Source organism: Protopterus annectens, chromosome 9.part0 (assembly GCF_019279795.1).
Source record: "Protopterus annectens isolate FY-2018-M chromosome 9.part0, PAN1.0, whole genome shotgun sequence".
Taxonomy (NCBI): Eukaryota; Metazoa; Chordata; order Ceratodontiformes; family Protopteridae; genus Protopterus; species Protopterus annectens.
Window position 1 is genome coordinate 206,849,255 of NC_056743.1, and position 23,918 is coordinate 206,873,172.

Below are 23,918 nucleotides of genomic sequence, written 5' to 3' on the forward strand. Positions count from 1 at the left end.
TCTTGGGTGAGGTGATAAAAATGCATTACAGAAGAAGAAAACAAATGTTTTGGCAGGATGTCACAGATTACTATTAATTAAGCCTCACATCCTTGATATTTCCTGTGGTGGCAAATATTCTTCAGAAAATAGGTTAGCAGCATTTTCCTTTCTTGTTGTAATGGTGATTATTGTTGTTTGCTTAAGCATTCCTGTAGGATTTCACACCACACAAACTGTATGGGGTTACCTGAACAGTACTGTTAATTTTCAATAGCTTTATATGCAGTGCAAAAATAACAGGAACAAATGCTATAACCCACAAAAATAAATAAATACCACAATTTCTTTAATTATGGTTATACTTGCCTTATAAAATATCCATACATTTGCAGCTCTGTACTGCTGTAACCTATAATATCTGTTGCAGTCTGTGTTTCTCCTTTTAAAATGGTTGAGGGTTTTTATCTCAGAAGTAGGAATATCACTCCTGTAGTTTAATCTTAGAAGCTACATCTTATTACTCCCTCTTGTAAAGTGAATTAGTGTGTCATAAATAAAATATGTTCCAGTAATGAAAAATATGTCTTCTAATCAAACCATAATGATGCCCTCTACAGAGACTGCATCCTAATATTAAAACCGTTGTATCTTATTTTGAAGAATTGTGTATAGAGATCCACTGCATTTCTCAGGGGAGAGAAACAGAACAGAAGGATTATGACAGTAACACTGAATTTAGCATCCTTCTGTTTGTAAAAAGACTTGGCAATGAAGAAAAATAAGAGTTCATATGCTCATTTCTTGGAATTGTATGTTCAACATTGGAAGACAGTGTTGCAGATGTCATTACCTTAACACCAAGCATGCTTGCACTCAAATTTAGTTTTAATATTTTGTATTTTAAAACATCTAAAGAATGCTTCATTTAAACTATGGCGTGCAGATATGTATAAGCTGAACTGCAAATGTGTGAATGACACAGAGCAGATAGTTTTCATTTTCAAGATTTGCTATTACTGGATTAATCCTCTAATTGTCCTCTTTGTAGGGAAAAGTCTGCAATATATAGAATGAAAGAAGGCTGTAACTAAATCAAAATGAAACCTCTGCTACAGCACTATAAATAATTTATAGCAGTCTTCAAGTAATGTAGAAGAATTTCTCTACTTCAGTATAAAATGCCAATTTCCATGAAATGAGGTTATTTATATTGCTACAAAGACTGTCAAATGCTCAGATTTTTGCCATTCTTTTGGGTGAAATGCATTAACTAGAGGCTTAGTTAATAAGGAAGACTACAGCTGTCGTCTGCAGTCCCAGTTTGAAGACGCACGTGAAATGCTATTGCTTGATAATGAGACTGTATCTGTTTGATTTGACAGCTTTCTACAGTGGGATATGCCTTAGCCTCGCTCTCATCTCTGTAGGATTCGTCTGCTTCTTTGCAGCTGGAAAGGAGTCGAAGTACCTGCTGGCAGTGGTAAGCTACTGTGTGCATAGTTCAAAAAGAAACCGCAACTTGGGTATTGCTGAAATATCATATTGTGAGACATGCATGATATATATAAGACAGCTACAATTTAATAGGTTGGTTGCTTGAATCAAGTAGAAAGCCCTTGCTTTTTAAGTAGGTTCTTTCATTTCCATCATATTTTTTTCTGTGAATCTTGTCCCTTACTGTTAATATTTACATTTAGCTGTGTTTACTATGCTGCTTAGACTGTGAAACGCCTAATAAGTCTCAAAGATTATGTCCCTTTAACAAAATTAGGCGCATTCAGGATGTGATTTTCATTCTTGTTTCCACACTTGCAACGCCATCAACAGAGGAGAAGATGAAGATTTTATCCACTTTTAGAATCTGATTATTTTTTTCTCATTAAGAACCGCACACACATTTTAACACACACACACACACACTTCGAATTGCACACATTGCTTACTTTTCAGTAGGCCCATGATTTTTTATTTTGCCACATATATTATTGAACCAACATGGCATTGTTGTATTGATACTATTTAAGAGTTGTTTAAAACTAAGATAACTATTACATTGTGCTTTCCTTCATCTTTAACATTGCCAGGTGTTTGGCTTCCCAGTACATTACACACTACTGTATGATTTTGTCTGGTCAAGGCAATAAGATATCTAATGCCTCTCTCAGGAGGCAGTAAACCAGCGTCATACTTAAAATTTCTACCTTTCCATTCTGACACAGCATTGCATAGCTAGTTATATAGCCAAACACAGGTTATATAGTACCATAATCACCAGGAACATTTTATTTATTTTAGTTTTTTTCTAACAAAAAAAAAAATAACTCAATGAGGCCAAAAAGTTCACTTTTTTGCACATAATCCATAGGCTTCGGAACACTCACGTGCTGTATATGGTGACATCATCATTATAGTGGTGGTCTTAAATACTCCAATGTTACTAGAGAGGAGTTTCTTGTTTGTAGCCCGACGTTCTGCCGCCAGAAGATGGCGCCACACTATGTATACAGTGACCGCATTTTTCATGTAGTACTTAAAACAGAAAGTCACAGTAGAGCGGCCAGCAGATGGCAGACCAGGACAACATTTACTCAGTATTGCTGAAGGATCTTTCTTCATGAAGAAAGACAACAGACTGAAGTCCTTCTCACAAGTCATGTATTTGCTGGTTTAAAGCTGGAGAATGTATGCTGCAGCTCAGCAAGCAGACAGTATTTTAGTAACATAACTGCAAGACACGCTCATTTCTTTAAAACGCAAGTACCTGCTATAATGTTAGAAGATAGGCTGATGCCACTGTTGCAGCCTTTTCTCCTATTGCTGTTGCTACTTTGTTTAAATATAACAAACTCAGAAGCAAAAGCACTAAAGAAATACAATACACTGAACTGAGGCAGCTGGGTAAATCCCCAGCCTATTCACCCATAATCGATTCAAGGGCTGAATTCTCTATACTGTTGATCTTATTAAAGTCTGGTAAAAAGCATGACGAGACCTGTATAAAAAACATTCTGATGGATGAGGTAAAAGATTGTTCACATGTATGAATTTATGCCCACCTGCTGCATGTAAAAGATCAGGGAGGATGTACATCCATCTTACAGATTGTTGTGCAGTATTTTTTCCCCAGCAGTTTGTTTAAATAGTTGCAAGACATACCGTTGCAACATCAAATATTTTGTTGATTGACAACAGTTGTAACATTATTTGATGTAATTTAGCATTACACTACCTTCCAAGCTAAGGTAGTGGTAAACAGCTGTAATATTAGCAGCTCTACATCTGTTTTTATATTGGTATTTAAATATTGCTTTGAAACCTTTGGTGGAGAAAACACACTTATTTTTGCTATTGGTTATGTTTCATCATAGCAAATCAGTTTGGGTAGAATTTTCAAATGATGAAATGTATGCACATGCTAGGGCCCTTGATTAAATACTACAGGCATACAACAGGCGTACAGAAACATAGTTATGGTGCATTTAAAGCAGCACTGCCATACAGTATTAATATTACATGTATAGAACTTGTCCACTACTGTAACAGGACAATATAATAGTTCATAAATCAAGCAGCAGTGTTGCATTGCTTTTAGAGGCAATGATAACATAACTTACACAATGCAAAATGTCTTAAGGACAGCATTAAACAATTTAGTGTGATCTGAAATAATACTTATACAATGTGTTTATATTTATAAGGGTACTTTGTACATTCAACTGTTACTCAAGGCATTATAACCATATCATAGTCAAAAGGCTAAATTTAAATTTGTAGTAGAAGCAGAAACACTTTAACAGTTATTAAAAAATGAAATTCCATTTTTAGCTGAAATTCCAGAAATTATACCCCTGATCCTTAAACTTAATTTTCTGGCATTATTGTGATGCAATTATTTTCTTTAGTGTGTGTGTGTGTGTGTGTGTGTGTGTGTGTGTGTGTGTGTGTGTGTGTGTGTGTGTGTGTGTGTGTTAAACAGATTCTCAGTACTATTCATAAATGAGCTGTGCCATGCAGCAGGGTTGGTATGCAAAAGTTAATAAAATGCAGTCCATTGCAGTAAGACGAAAACAAGCACTTTATACAGATTTGAGATACAAACCACATGAATGTCATCCATGATAAAACTGAAAAATTCTCTTTGGGTGGTATTCATCCTTGTGGACTGCACAAGTGGATTTGGGGAACAGTGGCCCTGCACAGAATTCACATGCAGCATGCTGAAACACTGTAGTGTTGGTTTTTGCATCTGCGCAACTTATCATGAGCTGCCCAAACAAGCTTTGCAGAGCTGTAACTGTGCAAGTCTGAGTAAATTTTGCTCAGGCTTGCACAGTTATAGCTCTGCAAAGTGTGCAGGAGAAGTCCTGGGTAGATGTGTAATAGGAGCATATGTAAACATTTATTGTAACATTGTAAGTTTGCTAAGTGAGCTAGCGGGTGTGGCCTTGCACTGATACTGAGAGACTTTACTGTGAAAAGCTGCACGTACATTGGCAATAGCAATGTTTGCAAGTGGATAAGCTCACTGCATCTGCAGCCTTAATGTGCAGCTGTCCACTAACACTGATTTATTTATAAGGGTGGAAAAGAGGGGGATGGATAGTAAATTTGGAAAAAGGGAGAAGAAAGGACAAGGGAAAAACAGTAGGGTGACAAACCAGGATTGATGAAGGAGGCAGGACAGGAGGGTATTTCTGTTTTTAAGGGCCTGACTGTTACTTTCTCCTTATTCAACGTAGTGAGTGAGACATCAGTGTGCCTCACTATTGAGTCACTTATAACTAGTAAGTTGGGCATGCTGTTTTGCTTAGGGGCTTTGGTTGAATGGTACACTGTTTAGAAGAGTTCTGTGTCTCGTGATTAGTGTTGTGTTGTGGTGGTCGAGTGCATTTCTGCCTTGGAGGCCTCTGCTGTTCGGGTAGATTTTTGACAGCCTCCGTGAAGGTGGGTGTGTGGTTTGTGTTTTTATATGAAGGTAGTGCTGGTGTGTGTTCTGGAGGGCTGTGTGTTTCATGTGGTGTGGTGCAAGTGTTGACCTTCTCCTCTTGACCAGCTATTCTGGTCTTGGCTGGAGAGTGCCTGGCTTCCAATTTGGGTATATAAGTGCATCTCTTACAAGTCTGAGTGTTGGGAGGTAAGAGGTTGTCTGTGTACACGAGACAGTTGCTACATTGCCTCAAGATGCCCAAGTTCACCAGGTTAATAGTAGAAATCACGGGGAACTGACCTTTAGACATGCCTGGAGGGGTGGGCATTAATAATAAGTACTGGAGCTGTTTCCTTGTAGAACATTTAGCGCTGGTAGCACTTTTGTGTGCTACAATAATTGCTGCAAGAAGTCTGGTAAAGTGCTAGACTAATAAGCTAGTAAAAGTGCAGGAGAGGAGAGAACTAGCAGATTTAAGGGAAAATATATAATTTTAGAAAAGAGGGTCTGACCCTAGCTCTGAGCAGCATACTACAGTCACCCAGAATGATACCACAGTACAAACAGAAAATTATTGATTTCAACAATTGGCTAAGTGTCTGGTGTCATTCTAAGGGGATCCAGTTTCTGTCTGCCTGGAATAATATGATTGACAGACCTCAATACTTTGCCAGAGATGGCCTGCATCTGTCACCCCTGGGCTTCCAGATACTTGCCAAAGCTCTTTCCCCCCCTATAGTGCCTTTTTTAGGTGGTGTTCCAAAGACCAAATTACCACTGTAACAGCTACAAACAAATGCAGTCTGAGAGTCATGCTGCTCAACGCTAGAAGTCTAAATCTCAGAATGCACTCACTCAAAGCACTCCTTAAAATGGAGAACATCGACATTTGTGTTGTAACAGAGACCTGGTTCAAGGCAGCAGAAAGCATCCCTGCACTACCAGGCTACAACTCATTCCACACCTTTCGGCCCCAGAACTTGGACCGAAGCTCCAAAGGCAGTGGCGTTTCCATATTCATAAAAGATGCCTACACCTCCAGACTTGTGGCCCAACATAACGCATCAGAGATACTTCAGGTGCAGCTAACATTGGATAAGACAGCGATTCAGTTCATAGCCTCTTATAGGTCCCCAACCATGTCCCAAGACTCACACTCCATGTTCCTAAGCACCCTGAAGAATATTAGGGTCCAACCTAACACACTCATACTGGGTGACTTAAACTATCCCTTCATTAACTGGGAAAACTACTTATGTACCAATACACTTGCCCAATGTTTCCTGGAATTCATTAATTCAAGTGCTCTGGACCAGTTCGTTCTTATCCCTAGAGGTAGCTACATTCTTGACCTGGTCATTACTAACACGGGCGACCATTTCTCTACACCAATAGTCAACTTCTCCCTGGTTAGATCCAGCCACAAACTAATCACCTTGGAAATCCACATCCCTCCCACCCCCCACTCCCTGCAAAGGTAACCACCATGAAAACCTTCTCCAAAGCTAATTTTGGGCTCATAAAAACAGAAGAAGCTAACTTCACAGCACCCATGCAAATGGATAATAGTTGCATGACCACTGAATCATACACCAATGCCCTGTACGAACACGTGCACAAATGCATGGATCTTGCCATACCCAATAGAACCAAGATGCTCTCCTCCAAAAAAACAAAACCAATCTGGTGGTCCCCTGCCATAAACAACCTCTACAACAAGAGGAGGAAACTGATGCGGAATAAGGTGAATTCCCAAGACTTGAAAAACTCCCTTATCAGCCTCAACAAAAAGTTGAGATCCCTCATCAAATCCTCTAAAGCTAACTATGAAAACAGAATTGCAGCAGATAGTAAAGACAACCACAAGGCCTTCAATAGTTATATAAAGAATCTCCACGGCAATACCCAGATTTGCTCTGAGCTACTACACAATTGCACCTCCTATACCAAGCCAACAGATATTGCCAATATACTGGCTGACAGATTCAGTGCCAACTTTACCCCTACAAAAGGACCAATCACAATACCAGTAGATTGCCAGACACCCAGTATTACTGCTGCACAGGCTAAAACAGCATTGTAGAAGGCCAAGAATACAGTTTCTGTGGGACCTGACAATATCCCTGGCTGTGCTCTACATGAACTACAGAGGAAACTAGCACCTAATCTGTGTGCCCTGTTGAATTACAGCCTTACCTCAGGCTTTGTTCCTACCGAATGGTGCACTGCTACAGTCATCCCTTTCCACAAAGGAGGAGCGACTACAGACCCTGGGAACTATCGCCCCATTAGCCTGACGAGTCTGATATGCAAAGCTATGGAGTGCATGATCATGGACCTAATAAACAAGGATATAGGGAATCTCCAAACTCTGGATCCCACACAGTTTGGTTTTGTGAAGGGTAGATCATGCCTGCTCAACTTGGTTGACTTCTTTGAGTCAGTCACCAGAGCTGTGGATGAAGGCAAGGTGGTTCACACAGCCTACCTTGATCTGGGCAAGGCCTTTGATACCATTCCCCACTCAGGAATCATAGAAAAACTCACTAAGCTAGACATCAACCCCTATATCACTAGGTGGGTTGCAAGCTGGCTCACAGAACCCACAGTGTGAAAGTAGCTGACTCCAAGTCAGACTGCTAACCAGTCATGAGTGGAGTCCCACAGGGTTTGGTCCTGGGTCCTCTCCTGTTTGGTATCTACTTCTCTGACATCCAGGCAAACACAAAGGGACTCTGGCTGACAAAGTTTGCAGATGATTGCAAGTTAGGAGCTATTAACTCCCCAAGTGATGTTGACATCCTACAGAAAGGTCTCACTGAGACCAACGACTAGTGTCAGAACCATGGCCTTAAGCTCAATGCCAAAAAATGTGTCGCCATCCCCTTTGGGGAAAAACCCAGTTCCCATGAATTACCACATCGATGATAGTCCACTGAACACAGAAGGCATTATGAGAGATCTGGGAATACAGGTTGACAGCAAACTCTCTTTTGAGCACAACATTGCCATTGTGGTCACAAAGTCCTTCTATGTGGCACATCTCATTACTAAAGCTTTTGCATCCAGGAAGAAAGAGGTCATTGTCTCCCTCTCCTCTTCCCTAATTAGGTCAATCATCAAGTACAATGCCCCATTTGGCATGTACCTCACTAGACACCTGAAACAACTGGAGAGGATGGAAAAGTACCTCACAAAGAGGATCTTAGGCCTTAAACACTTGTCCTATATGGACAGACACAAAAAAACTTCAACTCTTCTCTGTCTCATATCGCCTACTTAAAGGCAATCTCTGCTTGACTTACAAAGCCATGTCTGACCCAGCTTTGTTAGAAATGCCACATCTAAAGAAATCCAAATCCCTCCACACTATACGCTCCAGAGACCTCAACCTCCTTACCACAATCAACAGAATGTGCTAGAGGGACAGGTTCATAACCCAGAGACTGCCCATGTTACAGAATAGACTTCCCACACATGTAAAACAGAGCACCTCACTGGCCCTCTTCAAGAGAAATCTTGTTGAGTGGATGGGAAAAAGAAAATTCACCCCAGGGAATCACTCCAGTGGCTCTGCTTGACAGAGGTACTGGGAACTAAGGTTGGGTGGCACGATGCCAGGGTAATCCTATGGGTTAGGCTTGTAAAGGCTCCAGGTTCATTGGCGTAGAACACACCTATGAACCTATATAAGGGAAGAGAAGAAGCGGTACAAAGGAGCAAGAGTAGGATGGCCAGTAAGGGAAGAGTTAATGACAAAACGTAAAACTGACAAGACAGGGCTAGGTGATCACATAAAAGGCAGGGCATAAAAAGACAGAGAATTGGGCAACTGTTGATGAGAGGAAAATACTGGGAAACATACAATGGATGAGTATACAAGACCGTCCACCAGAAACCCAACAGTTGAATAAAACCTGCTGTGCAAGTGTGAATATATACCCCACTGTCTCCCTTGGGTCATCACTGGCTTGACAAATGGCTATAAAATGGAACAATAAGTATAAATGTCACTTTGCTGTGTGATTTGAAATGCAGACATGTACAGTACTGAGAGCAGTAATGATGAGGTTTAACAAACAGAACCCCCTCTTTTAAATATTTTCTGAGCACTCTGTGTTGGTAGCCATTGTAATGCACAGTGGGAATGCAGTTAAAATACTCATCAGTTCCATAATGTAGAGTCTGGAATAAAATGGCAGTAGTGCAGATATAGAATTACAGTTCTAACAGCAAAGGCAAAGATAGTGAAAAATGCAGTACGTTGGTGCTCTAGTTCTGCCATCTGCTGGTCAAGCTCAGAACTGCATCTAGCTCATTTGGTGCCCTGGGCAGTTGTAGTGAAAAAAAAAAAAAAAACTCCCCTACTTTGAAACTACAGCAGACTGCTTGCTTCAAATGTAATAGGCCACTTTGTACAATTAGTTTTACCACACACAGTGCTTCAGCCATGATTATAAATGCAGTTTCAGCATTCATTTCAGAAGTTGCAGTGTTCCCAGGTTTTAGCAATTAATTCTATTTCCATATATCTGTACCACTGGCACCTGACAAGCAATCCTCCTAATAGCTTGTGCCCAAGGCTCTTCACCCCATCCCACACTGCTCACCATTTCTTGGTATTTCAGTCTCCTAGCACAGTTGGTTTGCAAGTTTGGTTCAGATGTTCTTTTTTTTTTTTTTTTTATAAAAGAATCTCCTTAGATTCCTTGGATTATCTGTATCTGGTGGTATGCAGATGCAGGAAGATCTTGGTACCTTTCAGCCATCAGCTTGGGGATCTGTCCTGAGATCTCAGAGTTAATCATTGCTGTCCAAAGTCAAGTATCAAAATTATTGAAATTGAGACTGCTAAGGTGTGAGACACTTTCCGAGGTTTCTCTTTACTGCATAGTTTCATAGATTATTACTAGGCTAATTTCCCTTGTGGGCCATTTTAAGCCTAGCCAATTACCCCTTGTGAGAATCAAACCCTGCACCTTTCATCTGTAAAGGAAGTACCTTCACCATTATGCCATCCTCCCACACATGAACCACAAGCGTGTACATGTATGCATGCATGTCTGTGACAGATGGATGTTCTTGCACTGCGGAATGGTCATTCATGCTTGTGCAGTCTTGCTTACAACAATGAAGAGATGTGTGCTTCTGAGAGTAATGCAACTCGTATATCTCATTTGCTCCTTGGCAAAAAGCCTAGTTTACATAAGCACTTGGTAAAGTTATGTAAATTTCCTGTAAGACTGCATGCACCACTGTTTTGTATGCTGCTATTTACAGCATTTGCACACAGATCTTTGGAAAGGCATGGTAAAAGCAAAAATATATATTGGAAATGAAGTCAACAGGAGTCCAAGAGTAAATTTAATCAGTATGCTTCCAGACATAAAGGATAGGGCAGAAAGTACTGCTACAGCACTGGTAAGAAAAATACTATAAGCGCTACCAACACCTCTTATTCATTTACCAATTTCCGCATATACACTTAGTAATGTTTCTTTTTATTGTATGTTTCAGTAAGCATTCTTATCTGTGTGTCCTTGGCAGTTGCAGTAGAAATTAAAAGAACTATTTCACAGTGACAATTCATACCTGTCAACTCTATGGATTTTCGCAGAATGTCCATATTTTTGCCTCATATTTTTGGTCTGTTTATCATAAAATTGTGGTTTTCTGACAAATCATTGGCAACTCATTGAAGGTTGAAGTCAGAAAATAACAAGCATTTGACTTCATACCCTTCAGAAAATTCATGTTAATGCAAAACCTGTTATTCTATCAACTTTCTAAGTTTGTAAAAGCAACATTTAAAAAGTGCACCTATTTTTGAGCCTTTGTACCGCTATTATTTATGGCCTTGTCCAGAGTTCTTGCCCTAAGAAGTTGAGAGGTATGAGTGAGATGACTGATTGTAGTGAAACATATACACCATGTAGTATCTCAGAACCTTCCACTGCTGCACAACATACAGCAGTCAACTGACAGTTGCCAAACAGTTTTAAGGTACTGCAATGTATGGCATCCTGCAATACTCAGATGTGAGCTCTCCCACACGCACACACAGACTTTGTACTATTCAAAGCTTTACAGAATTAGGTAGTAGTGTTAGGCATGGTCAGGAAGTGTGGGGTACAGACTGTTTGAGTAGTTGCAGGGTACTCCCACAGTCAGTAATATTCAATGTACTAATTCCAGGGTCAACATGTTTTATCATCAGAAGACAAGACATGGGTGGGATGGGATACTCTCACTCATGAGAACTACATCCTTATGGCACCTGTCAAGACCTGCTGTGAGTATTATTTGGAAAAGGGAGTCTTAGACAGGCAGACTATGGCAAAGTATGGGACCAATCCCTGGCAGGTACAAGTACCACTGAATGATGGAAATGTGAACTGGTGCAGTGTGGGAAGACATAACAGGATAGGAGTAAAGCCCAGAAGAGTGCCACTGGTGGGGGGGTCATTCCAATAGAAAAAGCATATTGCATGATGAGAAGCATTTGATATCAGATAAGGATGATGATGGTGGTGATGGCGAAGGCACCATGCAAGGGGTGTGGCTAAAGGCAGCTTGTTACAACTGCCATGTGTATCCCCAGCTGGTGGAGCAGGACAGTGCAGAATTATACCTAGAACAAGAAGGTTTTTCCAAAAGTGAAGACCAAATAAAAAGCTCTACTGCACTTTAACTGTGGAATCCTGTTTTCTACAGTTAGTTATTAAAACACATTTAGATTCACTGCTAACCACTAATGAATTTTCAGCACTTATGAAGGCTGATGTTTTCATAGCTTCATAAATTATTGCCAGTACTGTATTCACATACCACCAGTAACTGCTGATTACAGCCTCTAGCAGCTTGCACTGAGGGCTAGTACCCCTTCGCCTCATTCTAGTTGCAGTTCTTGGTCTGGATTATCATATGACAGCCTATTTGTAGACAGATTCCTTTACAACATACCTGTTTCGATGTCTCTCCAGCAGGTACTTCAGGATTGCCAGTGGTCCCTGAACACAGAGAAATATCACACGGTACATAAGACTTTCTTCCTTTTACCTATGCAGGGGTATGCCTACATATAAAGACTTTAGTCTACATTAGTAAAGTATTTGCCAGCTGTTAAAACAGCAGCTGCACTATCAATTGTAGACTATGGTGCCAGACAGCATGCTGATATCAACAGTCATGTGATAGCTGACCAATGCCACTAGTCTCATTCTTATAAGACAATCTGTGACAGTGACACACAGTGTATAGACAAGGGCTCCACCCTCGCATTAAGTGAATGACTCCAGCATGGCTGATACTGAGTCACAGGTAGTGCACCATGGGCATGTGCCTTTACCAGAAGGGGTTGAATTCTAGTGAAGTTCCACTCTGTCTCAGATGTACACGTGTAACCTCTAGAAGAAGAAACGGTAATGTCAGAGGTCGGAATTCCCACCATGCAGCATATCCCCAGGGGTACCAGACAAAGGCACTGCTCACAGCTGGAATATTTAGGGCATTTGTCTATATAGCAGCAAGTGTGTCGGGACATTGTCCAGGGACAGGCTACTGCTACTGAGTGTCAAGTTAGAGATGGTGATAGCATTATTTATCAATGTATGGAGATAATGGAGGCCAGGGACAAAGCCACAATTCTCCTGTGGTATATGGTTGTTCAAACAACATTTTTGCCAGTCTTTGTCCGAATGCTTCCAGGTGAAAGCACCACAGACAGTTAAAGGCAGCTTGCCAATCTAAAACTTGGCAGAAACAAAGCAAAGCTTGTCCACCATGGAGAGGTTTGAAACTGATACTAAAAATTAGCAAGTATAAGAAAATTAAAAACACAGTGAAATGTGAAGTCAGCTTTAAGTAACCGGATAAGCGCTGTCAGCATGAATGCCTTCATCAGATGCTGCTATAGTAAACTTAGTTCACCAAATAGAAACAGAGGCTTAGCCAGTCAGTCTTCCTCGGCCCTTTCAAAAAAGGATTTAAAGGGAACATTCCATTTAGTCCAGGCAGTTTATCAGTCTACAAGTCAGCAATACAGTGACTTTCCACAATCTGTCAGACTGCAGAGATCCCCCATTCTCATATCTTCAGTCAATACTTCAAGCACCATAAAATTGAAACTATGGCCAGGATTATTTATAATATGTTATGGCAAAGCATTGGTTTTGCTTTTTAGCCTGGTGTCAATTAAATGGAGCAATACTGGCTCTTTAAAGGGTCTGTTGGTCTTACCAACATAAAAAGCAGTGCATACATTACAGCTAGCGACATAAATAACGTGCTTAGTATTGCAGTTAGCATAAGTCTTAAGTTTGTATTCCTTCCTAGTAATAGATTGTTCAGAATGGTTCTTGGAATTTAGAAGCACACACACTTTATAGTTTCAGTATGGGAACTTACCCATTCTCATAGTGATTGAGTTCATCTTGTTAGTAGGTCTATCGTGACATAGCAGTTGTTTTAAATTCTTTCTGTTCTTAAAACAGAATCTTGGCGCATCACCCACTATATGTCAGATGTTTTCATCTGCTGTCAAGATCCTCCAGTTGGTTCTTACTATATCACATATTTGTTGCAAATCATTGCTATATGTAAGCAGAGATCTCATTGTTAGAACGTCCAAGTTATGCACTGAGACCAACTACTATGGAAACTGAACAGTTAACGCAGCGTCTGTGTAAGAGACCCTATAAGGTAAATGAGATCTATAAAATGGCTGCTGAGACCAAGGAGGTGAGAAGAACCAAAGGTAGACTGTATTTTCTTCATGACACTTTTGAAAAGAAAGATAAACCCACAAGGAGCAATAGAGAACCAACAGGAAGAATGACATGTCTGGAATGCAAACTTAAGACGTATGCCAGCTGCACTGGGGGATGTAATAGTAATAATAAACAGCCTATGGAAGAAGCACTGCAATCCCCCAGACTGGCTGGTGCATGATGGTGCAGGTGCAACAGTGGCACCAAGTCCCCAGCGATGACTGTGTCTGTCATTACTATCCTCACTGTTTCAAGTTTTATACTGGAGGAAGCTGCATGACTGGTTGGGAGGTTCTACTGGTGGTGGTTGTGTCACTAGTGCACCAGGTAACTGTAGACTCACTTTGTGCAGAATGCAACAAACAGTAACTGTACTGCATGCAGTAGCAAGGTCATTCTAAGGAGTATCCCAGACTCATCCAGGCAGTAAACATTGGACTTATGCAAGTCACTCACTCACCCAATGACAATGTTATAATGAGCCATGATTTCCATTCCCAGGAAGGGAATACTTTTACTGTCACTATTGCAACTTAGCTGACTAATTTTGTTTTCACACTCCAGCCAAATGTGGAACAGACCCTTAAGCAAAATAAACTGTTGATTCCCTGAAGCATCAAATCAGTTTGAACTAAAGGCTGTTTTATTTCCCTGCTTTGTGAGAAACTGTGTTTAGCCAAGGATCCCTGCAGGACCTACAAAACATAATTTGGAAGGGGGTATGTTACATGTAGACAGTGTGGCTAATCATTAAATCTTACTCCTGCTTTTAGAAAATTATCTGTGGCTGTTTGATGATTTATGGAGCACTTGCCTAGTAATTCTGTGATATTCTATCATACAGGAAGTGGGAGGTACAGTAAACTTGTGTATCAAAGGTGGGAACCATAGGCAATACTAGACTGCCATGGTAAGACAGTGATACAGCCACATTCATTATATACTACCTGGCAGCTGATGGAATGGTATGCCTTTCCTATTTGCACCCTCTCCTGTGGATCAGGTGGGACCCTAATAGCCACATAGCACAATATGTTGCACCAAGCTCCTCAGGGCAACATGCCAGACTACAGAAAGCATGCATGGAAGTAGCTTGGTCCTGTGGCATCTGTAAGGAAAATATATGCTCATCCACGTGCGATACAATAATATTGATGGACTGCTGCAATGTCCTCCAAGACAAAGCCTATGAGATATCTAAAATGTCCCCAGTCTGTCTTTGAAAGATACCAATAGAAAGCATAGTGGGGGTTGTGCATAACTTGGACCCACAGGAATTGGAAAGTCACCTGTGCCCATAGATCTGGTTAGTGTGACGTGCCCCTAGATCCAGTTTGTGTGACATGTGCCCCTAGATCCGGTTTGTGACATATAAATTCATGTCCTTATCCACATGAAGCTGTCATGAATTGTGTGCACTTCAAACACTGAAACTGGTTAGCTGTTGCTGGTTATGCCGCTATCTTAAATGCCGAGCACCACCATGCATCTTGGGTGCTGCACACCACCATGCACAACATGCACTAGTACCCCTCCAACTTGGGTGCTGCGCACCATGCAAAACATGCACTAGTACCCCTCCATCTCGGGTGCTGAGTACCACCATGCACAACATGCATTAGTACCTCTCCATCATGGGTGCTGAGCACCACCATGCACAACATACACTAGTACCCCTCCAACTTGTGTGCTGAGCACCACTATGCACAACATGCACTAGTAATTCTCCATCTTGGATGCTGACCACCATCATGTACTAATACCATAGCAACACGCATTTCAGTGTCAAAAATAGTGAAGCTCTCTGCTATACCAGGCATCTTCAGTTGCATACGGACTAGAAATGGCTGTGTATGCTTTTTATAACCTATGTTATAAAATATGTCTATAATATGCACTTATGTAGGAGACTGAATCATAAAAGGCAAAAATGGCATTCCATTAGCATATTATCAGGGGTTTACTATCAAAATGCCGCCGTGCAATTGCACGGCTATGAAGTATTCGAACAACATATGTTCGAATACTTCATAGTTCGGCAGGTTATGTGAGCGAACGTTATCATTGCGAATGGACTGTGCATTCGCAATTATAACGTTTGCTCATGTAAGGGGATCACAGTACAGTGCAGTTAGGGAAATACACCCCTTTCCTCACTGTAGTGCGATCTCGGAGTTGGAATATTAAGTTAGGGGGGTGTGGGGTGTGCAGGGGGGCTTGCCCCCCTGCATAGATGTGAGTGTAGGCTAGTTAGGTAGGGAGTTAAGGGAAGGGTGGGAGTGCTGTTAATTGTCGAAAATTAACAGCTGTTTACGACATAAGGTGGATACGGAAATGTTCATTTCCGATGTTAAAATTCGAAGTTAGGTACACTTTTTTTTGTTATTTTCGAATTTTTGATAGTAAACCATTATCAGGACAGTATTTGCATATATTTCCTCATTTAAGTTAAATAATGCACTCATTTGCATATCTGCTAATACATTGGGTATATCCTTGGGGTCAGCTCGTGATGATTAGCTCAGCACAGTGTTGGACATTATGCCTTAATCTTCTGACACGTCTGAAGAAAGATTTGTAGTTTACTTTGATATCTGCAATAACCTTAAGTTAGTGCTCTGCTTTATATTTTCTATCACTATTTTAAGTTCCTTGCTGCCTTGTTTCAAGGTAGTCATGAGATAGGAAGAAGCGGATTTTTGCAATTTGTCATTGTTTTCCTTCTTGTATTCAGTTTATTAATATCGGAGTTTCACCAGATAGTTTTATTCCTGAATTTATAGTTATGTTTAGGGTGAGTGATTATTGACTCTTCTATGCACCTGTTCAGCTGTTGGTAAAAGACAGAGCTGAATGCAGCAGGCCTCTCAGCTGGATCTATTTGCATTAGAGTGTTGGGAATTTTGCATAGATCTTCTCCGAAGTCCTTAAAGATGGTCTCATTTGGTGACAGAGTGGTAGCACTAGTCTTGACACAGAAGATGGCAAATTAGTGGTCATTTTTAACCAGGGATGAGGAAATGCAGGGTGGGGTACAGGTGGGGGCTAGGTTGGTAAGGACCAGGTGAAGGATATTAGTGACTCAAATGGGTAGTTTTACAATTTGCTCCAGTGCATTGATATTTAATGAAGTTTAGGGAACATTGAGTGTAAGTGTGCCATTCAGTGCTTGGGTAGTTATTCACCTAGTAAGTAGGCGTTTAGTTCGATATTTAATGTCTTAGTAGTATTGAGGTAATTTCTGTGATCTTTTGCTAACATTGATGGGGATCTGTATTTAGCAATGATGTAATACTTGGATTTAAGGATGGTTTAGATATCTATGATCTCCAGGTTATGACTGTGAATAATTTGCTGTAAAGTAATATAAATGCTCCCAATGTTTTGTATTGTGGTTATTATCCTGTGGACATGTCAGTTTTCACCTACTTTATATGTGCATCTATATAAACATATGGATGTTGATGATGATATATTTCATTAGGATGCTTACATTATCATGGATATTGGTGACTTTCACTTTGGCAAGTGATCTACAGTCCTACTTTGAATTTTTTTTTGTATTTTACTGCATTGTAAAACTACACCTACCTGCAATATCATTTTAGCATCACACTTTCAGGTTTTTATACTTCTGAATCTGAAGTAACAGTGTATATTATAGTCTCTGTATTAGTTGAATACCTTCCCTGAAAAATACCTATACACTTTGCAGTACAGTGCTATTGATAAAGAATGCAATAACAGCTTACTATATATACTGTACTTTAATCAGGAAGCAGCAACACTTACCTGAAGTGTTGCAAGTAATAATTCAGCATTCACAGAGGTTCCTCACCAAAAGTATAGTGGGCCATAGGCACATGACCATTCATGGACCACTTCAGATCTCTGTCCCTATACACTGTCTCTTACAAACTACTAGGATGGGAGACCTATGTCTGACTTATAAGGTATCCACAGATCTAATACTATTTTATGTGTGATTTCTTTCTCCCACCTCTGTCTTTCATAGTACCAGCTTAGTACTGTGGTATCTGCACACTCCGTGTCTACCATATTGTCTTCTTTCTCCCCCTGGACTTAATCAAGCATGCTGGGGCCAGTTGTGGAGCTAGGAATCTGGGGACTCAGTATGTCTGAACAACTGTCCAGGAAGGGAATCTTTTTGTCTTATGGCCTAATCATTCTCCACTCCCTTTGTGAACCCAATCACCTGCCCAGGCGTGGGTGTGAGATGGAGACATGCAGCATATCACCCTGTCTCTATAGCAGTTCAGCCATGTCACTGCTGTAATTCCCTCTTGGGGACACCTACTAGTGTACTATTCCCAACCTCCACTAGGGATCATCAAATGCCCATAGGATGTGCCAGTACACTCAGGGATGTAAACACCAACCCCTCCCTGCCACTCCACCAGTTGCCCAAGCTGAATCAAACCCAGGTCACCTTCGTCATAGTCAGGTCTTTATTTCTCTATGCCAGCAGAGTGATCTACAGATCCATCCCCATAGGACCTACTGCACATTTGTAAGTCAAATAGTATTAGAAAGTCCAGAGACCTCAACCTCTTATGAATGTTTAGGCAATAACACATTTACCTCAGTACTGACCCCTGTCCTTCTAATGGACAGTGACAGTGTTTTAAGTGCCCTACCTTACAGTAGGGATCCCTAATAAACTGAAGATGAGACCCATACAAAATGATCCACTGCTAATGAGGAGTATTTAAATATAACTATGGCAAAGATAGTTAATTGCCTGTGGGATAACACAGCTGGATGACAAATGGGAAGCATGTTTAGGCTTAGTGTCCTATCAGGGACAACAGCCTAGTACTCACCTATGAACCTAAGTCAGAGTGCAGTCCTCTTCTAGCAGATTTTCTACATTTCAAGAATCAGTCTGTTTAACGATTGATAACTGGACAGATTTTTACGAGCTGGTTATCAAACATAGCTCATTAAATGTATGAACAGGTAGTAAAGTAGCTTGGCAGTTTGTCTCACAGGTTAAGGGTATGAGTGTTGATGAGCTTTAACTTGTAGTTCTTAGTTTGATTGTCTCAGTTTCTACTTGCAAACTGTGTAACACTGAGCAAATTATGTAAACAGTATATGTTCCAGGGACTCCCCCAAAAAAGTACACTTGTGTCCAGATTACAGCTAAATTTCCATTTGCTTATCCCCTATAAAAGCTTCCCTTTCTCCTGAAAGAGATCACAGTCACCTTTTTCAGAAAAAATGGCTGTAAATTATCATCTTTCTCAGTAATGTATTGAGTTTAAATAACCACTTCTAAAATATCAGTATTGTAGGAACATGCATCCCAACATAGGAGCTCTGGCCACAGAACCCCCTTAAATAAAGTAATGATTTATGTGGAAATACTTCCCCACTGTACACACAAATATACACACTACTTTAAATGAATAAATGTAAAATTTCTACAAGTCAAATATAATAATTAATGATATGCAGTGTGAAATGTGCCTTCTGTCATGATACATCATTGCTACTACTGCAAGGAACTTTGTCAGAGTTCCCCAAAAAACATATACCAACATGATTATTTTTGTAGGGGTGGAAGCAACAATAGCGAAGAGAGAAGCTGTCCACTAAAATGCACAAGGACTCTCGCACAGTGATCTCGCTATGTTAAAAATACATTCAGATCCAGCATAAAGCCGGCTTTCACCAATAAAATCTCCCAAAAAAGACACCGTGATCTCTCTCGAATGCTGTGACCCAAAAGTATGCTTCTGGGTGAAGAAAACTCTAAGCTAAGCAAAAGCTTTCTTTAAAACTGCACAACTGTCCTAGGGAACCATTGTTCCATTTGCAGCAAAATGTACTTTTATTAAATGAGCTTAAACAAATCGTACATAAATAATTATGCCAATATAGTGTAGGATAAGTGTGAATTACTATATTTTCATCACAGTCTGTCTGCTTGTGCTAGGCAACTGTCTGTTTACTGCCTATTTTTGGCAACCTTTGCTCAATAGCTAGTTTTCCACATAGTGCTCCCAGAAATAGGACTGCATTACTGATGTATGTTTATAGAATCATAGGAGATTACTAGGCTATCGACCCAGAGGTCATTTTAAGCCTAGCTGTTTCAAACCAATGTAATACTATAGAATTACTAGTCAGTACCCAGGACTGCATTTTGTGATGACTGCCCATGTCCAGGAGGGCTGTGGGTACTATCCCCAGAAAGAATTTACAGTGACACATCCACTCATACAGGTTCCTCTTTAATAGTGTCATAGGGGTGCTCTGTTCAACATGAATTGGTAGTCTGTTACAAAGACATGACAGTCACTGAGAGGTAAATCTGTCCCTCCATGTCCTATTTAAGTCACAGGCCATGTTTAAGTCCCTGAAATGGGTAGCCCTAGACCCATTTGATTTACGGATATGCATCAAGTTTATTAGGTTTGGGTCTTGGGTTGCTCTGTAGGCCAGGCATAAATCTCCCCTAAGAAGTCTATATGATACGGAGTATAATGACAGGGATTTTAGTCGGTCCATGTAAGGCCCATGCTGGAGGCCCTTGATCTTCTTTGTTAGAAACCTCTGAGGTCTCTCTAATTGCCACAGGTGCTTATTACGGTACATACTGAATGGGGCATTTTACTCAGTTATGGGCTGGATAAGTGTCCAGTATAGGGGTTTATAACTTCATTTACTCTTGAAGCAGTTCCTTTACTAATCAAGGGAGCTACGTGGAAAGCTCTCTTATAATGGTAGACACTCGGTGGTTGAAGTTAAGGTTGCGGTCAACCTGTAATCTAAGGATCCTTACCACCTCATGTGTACTTGGGGTATTGTTATTGATTTGATAGTGTGAAGGGACATTGTTTGCGCCAAAGGGAATAATGATGCATTTCTTTGTATTCACTTTGAGACTGTGATTAACACACCATTAACTGATCTGTGTGAGACCATCCTGGAGTATACTGACATCACTTAGGGATTCATTAATTGCACCTAGTTTGCAGTCGTCTGCAAACTTGGTCAGCTACAGCCCTTTAGTTTTGACCCAAACTTCTGAGACGAATATACCAAACAGTAAGGGGTCCAGCACTGACCCCTGTAGCAGCCCACCAGTAACAGGTCTGCTGGTTGATATGCAATCACCCACTTTGACAGTGTGTGTCCGGTTTGTGAGCCAGTTGGCAACCCATCTTACATTCAGTTTGCCAAGTTTATCGATAATGCCCAAATGTGGGATTGTGTTGAAAGCCCTGGCCAAGTCAAGGTATGCTGTGTACAGATTTGCCCTCACCAGTGGCCTCGGTCACACTTTCAAAGAAATCCACCAAATTTAACAAGCAGGATGTGCCTTTCAAGAAGCTGAAATGGGTAACATCCAGTGTTGGAGGTCACATATGTCTTTATTTATGAGGTCCATAATGATACGTTCCATAGTCTTACAGATGAGGCTGGGCAGGCTTATGGGTCTGTAATTCCCCACGTCTGTTGCTAGGCCACCTTTGTGGAGGGGAATAACTGTAGCTGTTCTCCATTCCGCAGGAACAAAGCCTGTGGTTGGCCTATGATTGAAAAGGGTACTTAATGGTGATGCTAGTTCTTGTTTTAGTCTGTTTAGAAGACAGCCTGGGATGTCATCTGGTCCCATAAAGGCCATGTTCTTTACCTTGTACAGGGTTTGAGGACCTGTTCTTCAGATATTTAAGGAGTGGGGGGTTGGGGGAGGGTTTATTGTAAGTTAGCAGGGGATAATGGAGTGAAAGTTTTGCCAAACCTATTAGCTAGCAGGTTCGTTATCTCTGTGGGATCAGTGTGTGTGATACCGTTAGCCACCAGTTCTGCATATGCTTGGGTCCTACCCTTTAAGTTGTATACATAGCTGTAAATGGCCTTACGGTTATCCTTGGCAGTACTTCCTAGGTTTCTCTCAAAGAAGCTCTTAGAGGATTTGACAAATTGCTTTATTTGCCTGTTAAGGCAGAGGAGGGTGCTTTTCCATTGTTGGGTCCTTTTCTTTGTTTTCTTAGGAACTTTTTGAGTTTATTGTAGAGTTTGTTAATGCTGGAAGTCCACTATAGCAGCTTGATTTCACTTATGGTTCTGGCTTTGATTCTATCCAGTACAGCCGAGTTTACACATTTATTCAAGTGATCATATAGGGCTTTAGTGTATGCTTCAGCATAGTTACCACTTTCAGCTTAGGGTGGGACTTGGAATGCATTTATACCTTCACCTAGGAGGGTATAGTTTTCCTTGGTAAAGTTTTTTAGTCTGATTTCACCCATTGTGAGATTTGGTGTTAGTGTCCGTTTGAAGGTGATAGATTTGTGGTCAGTTTTAACTAATTAGGGTCCAACAGTTGCAACAGTGCACCTGTTTGACATGTGGGTGATGACCAGCTCTAGAATGTTTGTTCCTGTTGTTGGGGTATGGACAATTTGCTCCAGGGCATTTGAATTCACAATATCAAGGAACTTTTGTGCTAGTGACTTTGGGCTCCAGTAGGTTTCCCAGTTCATGGTGGGATAATTGAAATCCCCCATAACCAGTGTGTTTGGTAAAATTTGGATTGTCTTCAGTTTGGTTAAGTAGGCTTTGTGGGTGTCGTGACCCATGGAGGAGGATGTACAACTGGCTAAGACTTGAAAAGGGGTCTTAACCACTGTAACCAGGACTTGAAGCAACTCCATGGAGTTGTCAAGTCTAACTAGATGTGAGGTGAATTTATCTCTAATATAGATTGAAACACTGCCTCCTTTGGTTTTCACATGTTCATTTTGCAGTCTAAAGGTGTGGAAGGCATTGTAGCCTTGCAGGGCTGGGGTGCCCTCTGAGGCCTTAAACCAGGTTTCTGTGACTGCACAGACATCTACATCTTCTAGTGATAGAATATATTTTTGTGTTTGATATGCCAGAAGCATAATGAGGATACGGTCCATGCAAAGATGGAGTGTATATTGTAGGTCATATTGGACTGCTGCTAGATGTAGCAGTACAGTGATATACTGTAATGCATGTTTGTGTTTAAAGCATTAGAATGTTAACACATGACTAAAGGCATGATTGCACTTGTATATTTCTAATTTTTTTCATGAAGTATCACCACCCCCATGACAAGTAGTTAAACAGGACTGCATAAATACATCATAGTACATTTTGTGCTCTGGGTTCTCCCTGAAGTACTAATGAACAAATGTTCACAGTGTCACAGGCTAATGATTCAGAACTGCATAGTATGTCACCTGCTGGGTCTTTTTACCTTCTCCAGCAGAAAAGTATAAGAATGCTATACCAGACAGACATTTGCAGTACTGCACATGGGGAATTCATTTTCTATTTGAAACAACTCAACACAATATGCCAAAGCTGCAAAATCATTACAGTGTGATATTTCTTTCCACTACTGAAACCTAATAATCTAAAAGGCCATTGCTCCCAAACACCAAAACCTAATGCCTCAAAGAGAAAAGGAAGTAAAAAATTTTTTTGCAGGGAGCAAGCCTTTCTGCACCCCCGTATGGGAGGAAAAGCCCAAATACCCCAAAACTTACTCATTCATGCTGTTGTACCAACTCAAAGCTAGAAATCTTTGAAAACAGTGGAATCACTGGTGTTACATATTTTAGAAATCACACTAGCAGTGATTTCCTATGGAATACAGCAACTAGCATTCTGCTCTTTGGCATCTTGTGTTTCAGGCACCTGACTCTCAGCGAACCGAACATTGAAAGATTGTTGAGAAGCTGTAATTGTGTCGTTTCCCTACTTTGGACACAATAGAAGAGTCTTCGTGGGTTCTGTTCAAGCAGCTTTATTATAAGCAAACACATCACGATAGAAGCTTACTGACTTTAACTTAAGTAATTTATATACAAACTAACTTCTGCAAGTTCTCACTTTAGCAAATGTCTCCTGATATAACATTACATTTTGAACGAGTGTCTACTTTAAGCTCTGTGGATTTACCATCGCTCCAGACTGTACAAAACACTTCACTTTTTGCCAGTAAATTCACTGCATCAACTCTTTCACCAACTACTGATACACCATCTACATAGAAAGTTGACTGCTGCAGCTCTACTTGATCAATTTGCTTTTTTTGAGTGACCCTTCTTTACAACTGGGTGGGGTTTACTTGATTTACAAAACTCTTGAAAATGGTTCCTTTTTTACACTTGTGACATTGCTGACCAAATGCCAATTCCTTTCTAGACTCATGACTGTCACCACAATTGCAACAG

At 40.6% G+C, this 23,918-nt stretch overlaps 1 protein-coding gene across 1 annotated transcript in view; it reads left to right on the forward strand.

Annotated features, from left to right (window-relative positions):
* Positions 1-23,918, forward strand: part of TSPAN32 (tetraspanin 32) — a 1,820,558-nt gene that overhangs the window by 334,880 nt on the left and 1,461,760 nt on the right. The window contains exon 3 of the mRNA XM_044082752.1: positions 1,365-1,462. Within this exon, the coding sequence (XP_043938687.1) occupies positions 1,365-1,462 (98 nt within the window). The remainder of the gene's footprint in view (positions 1-1,364; positions 1,463-23,918) is intronic.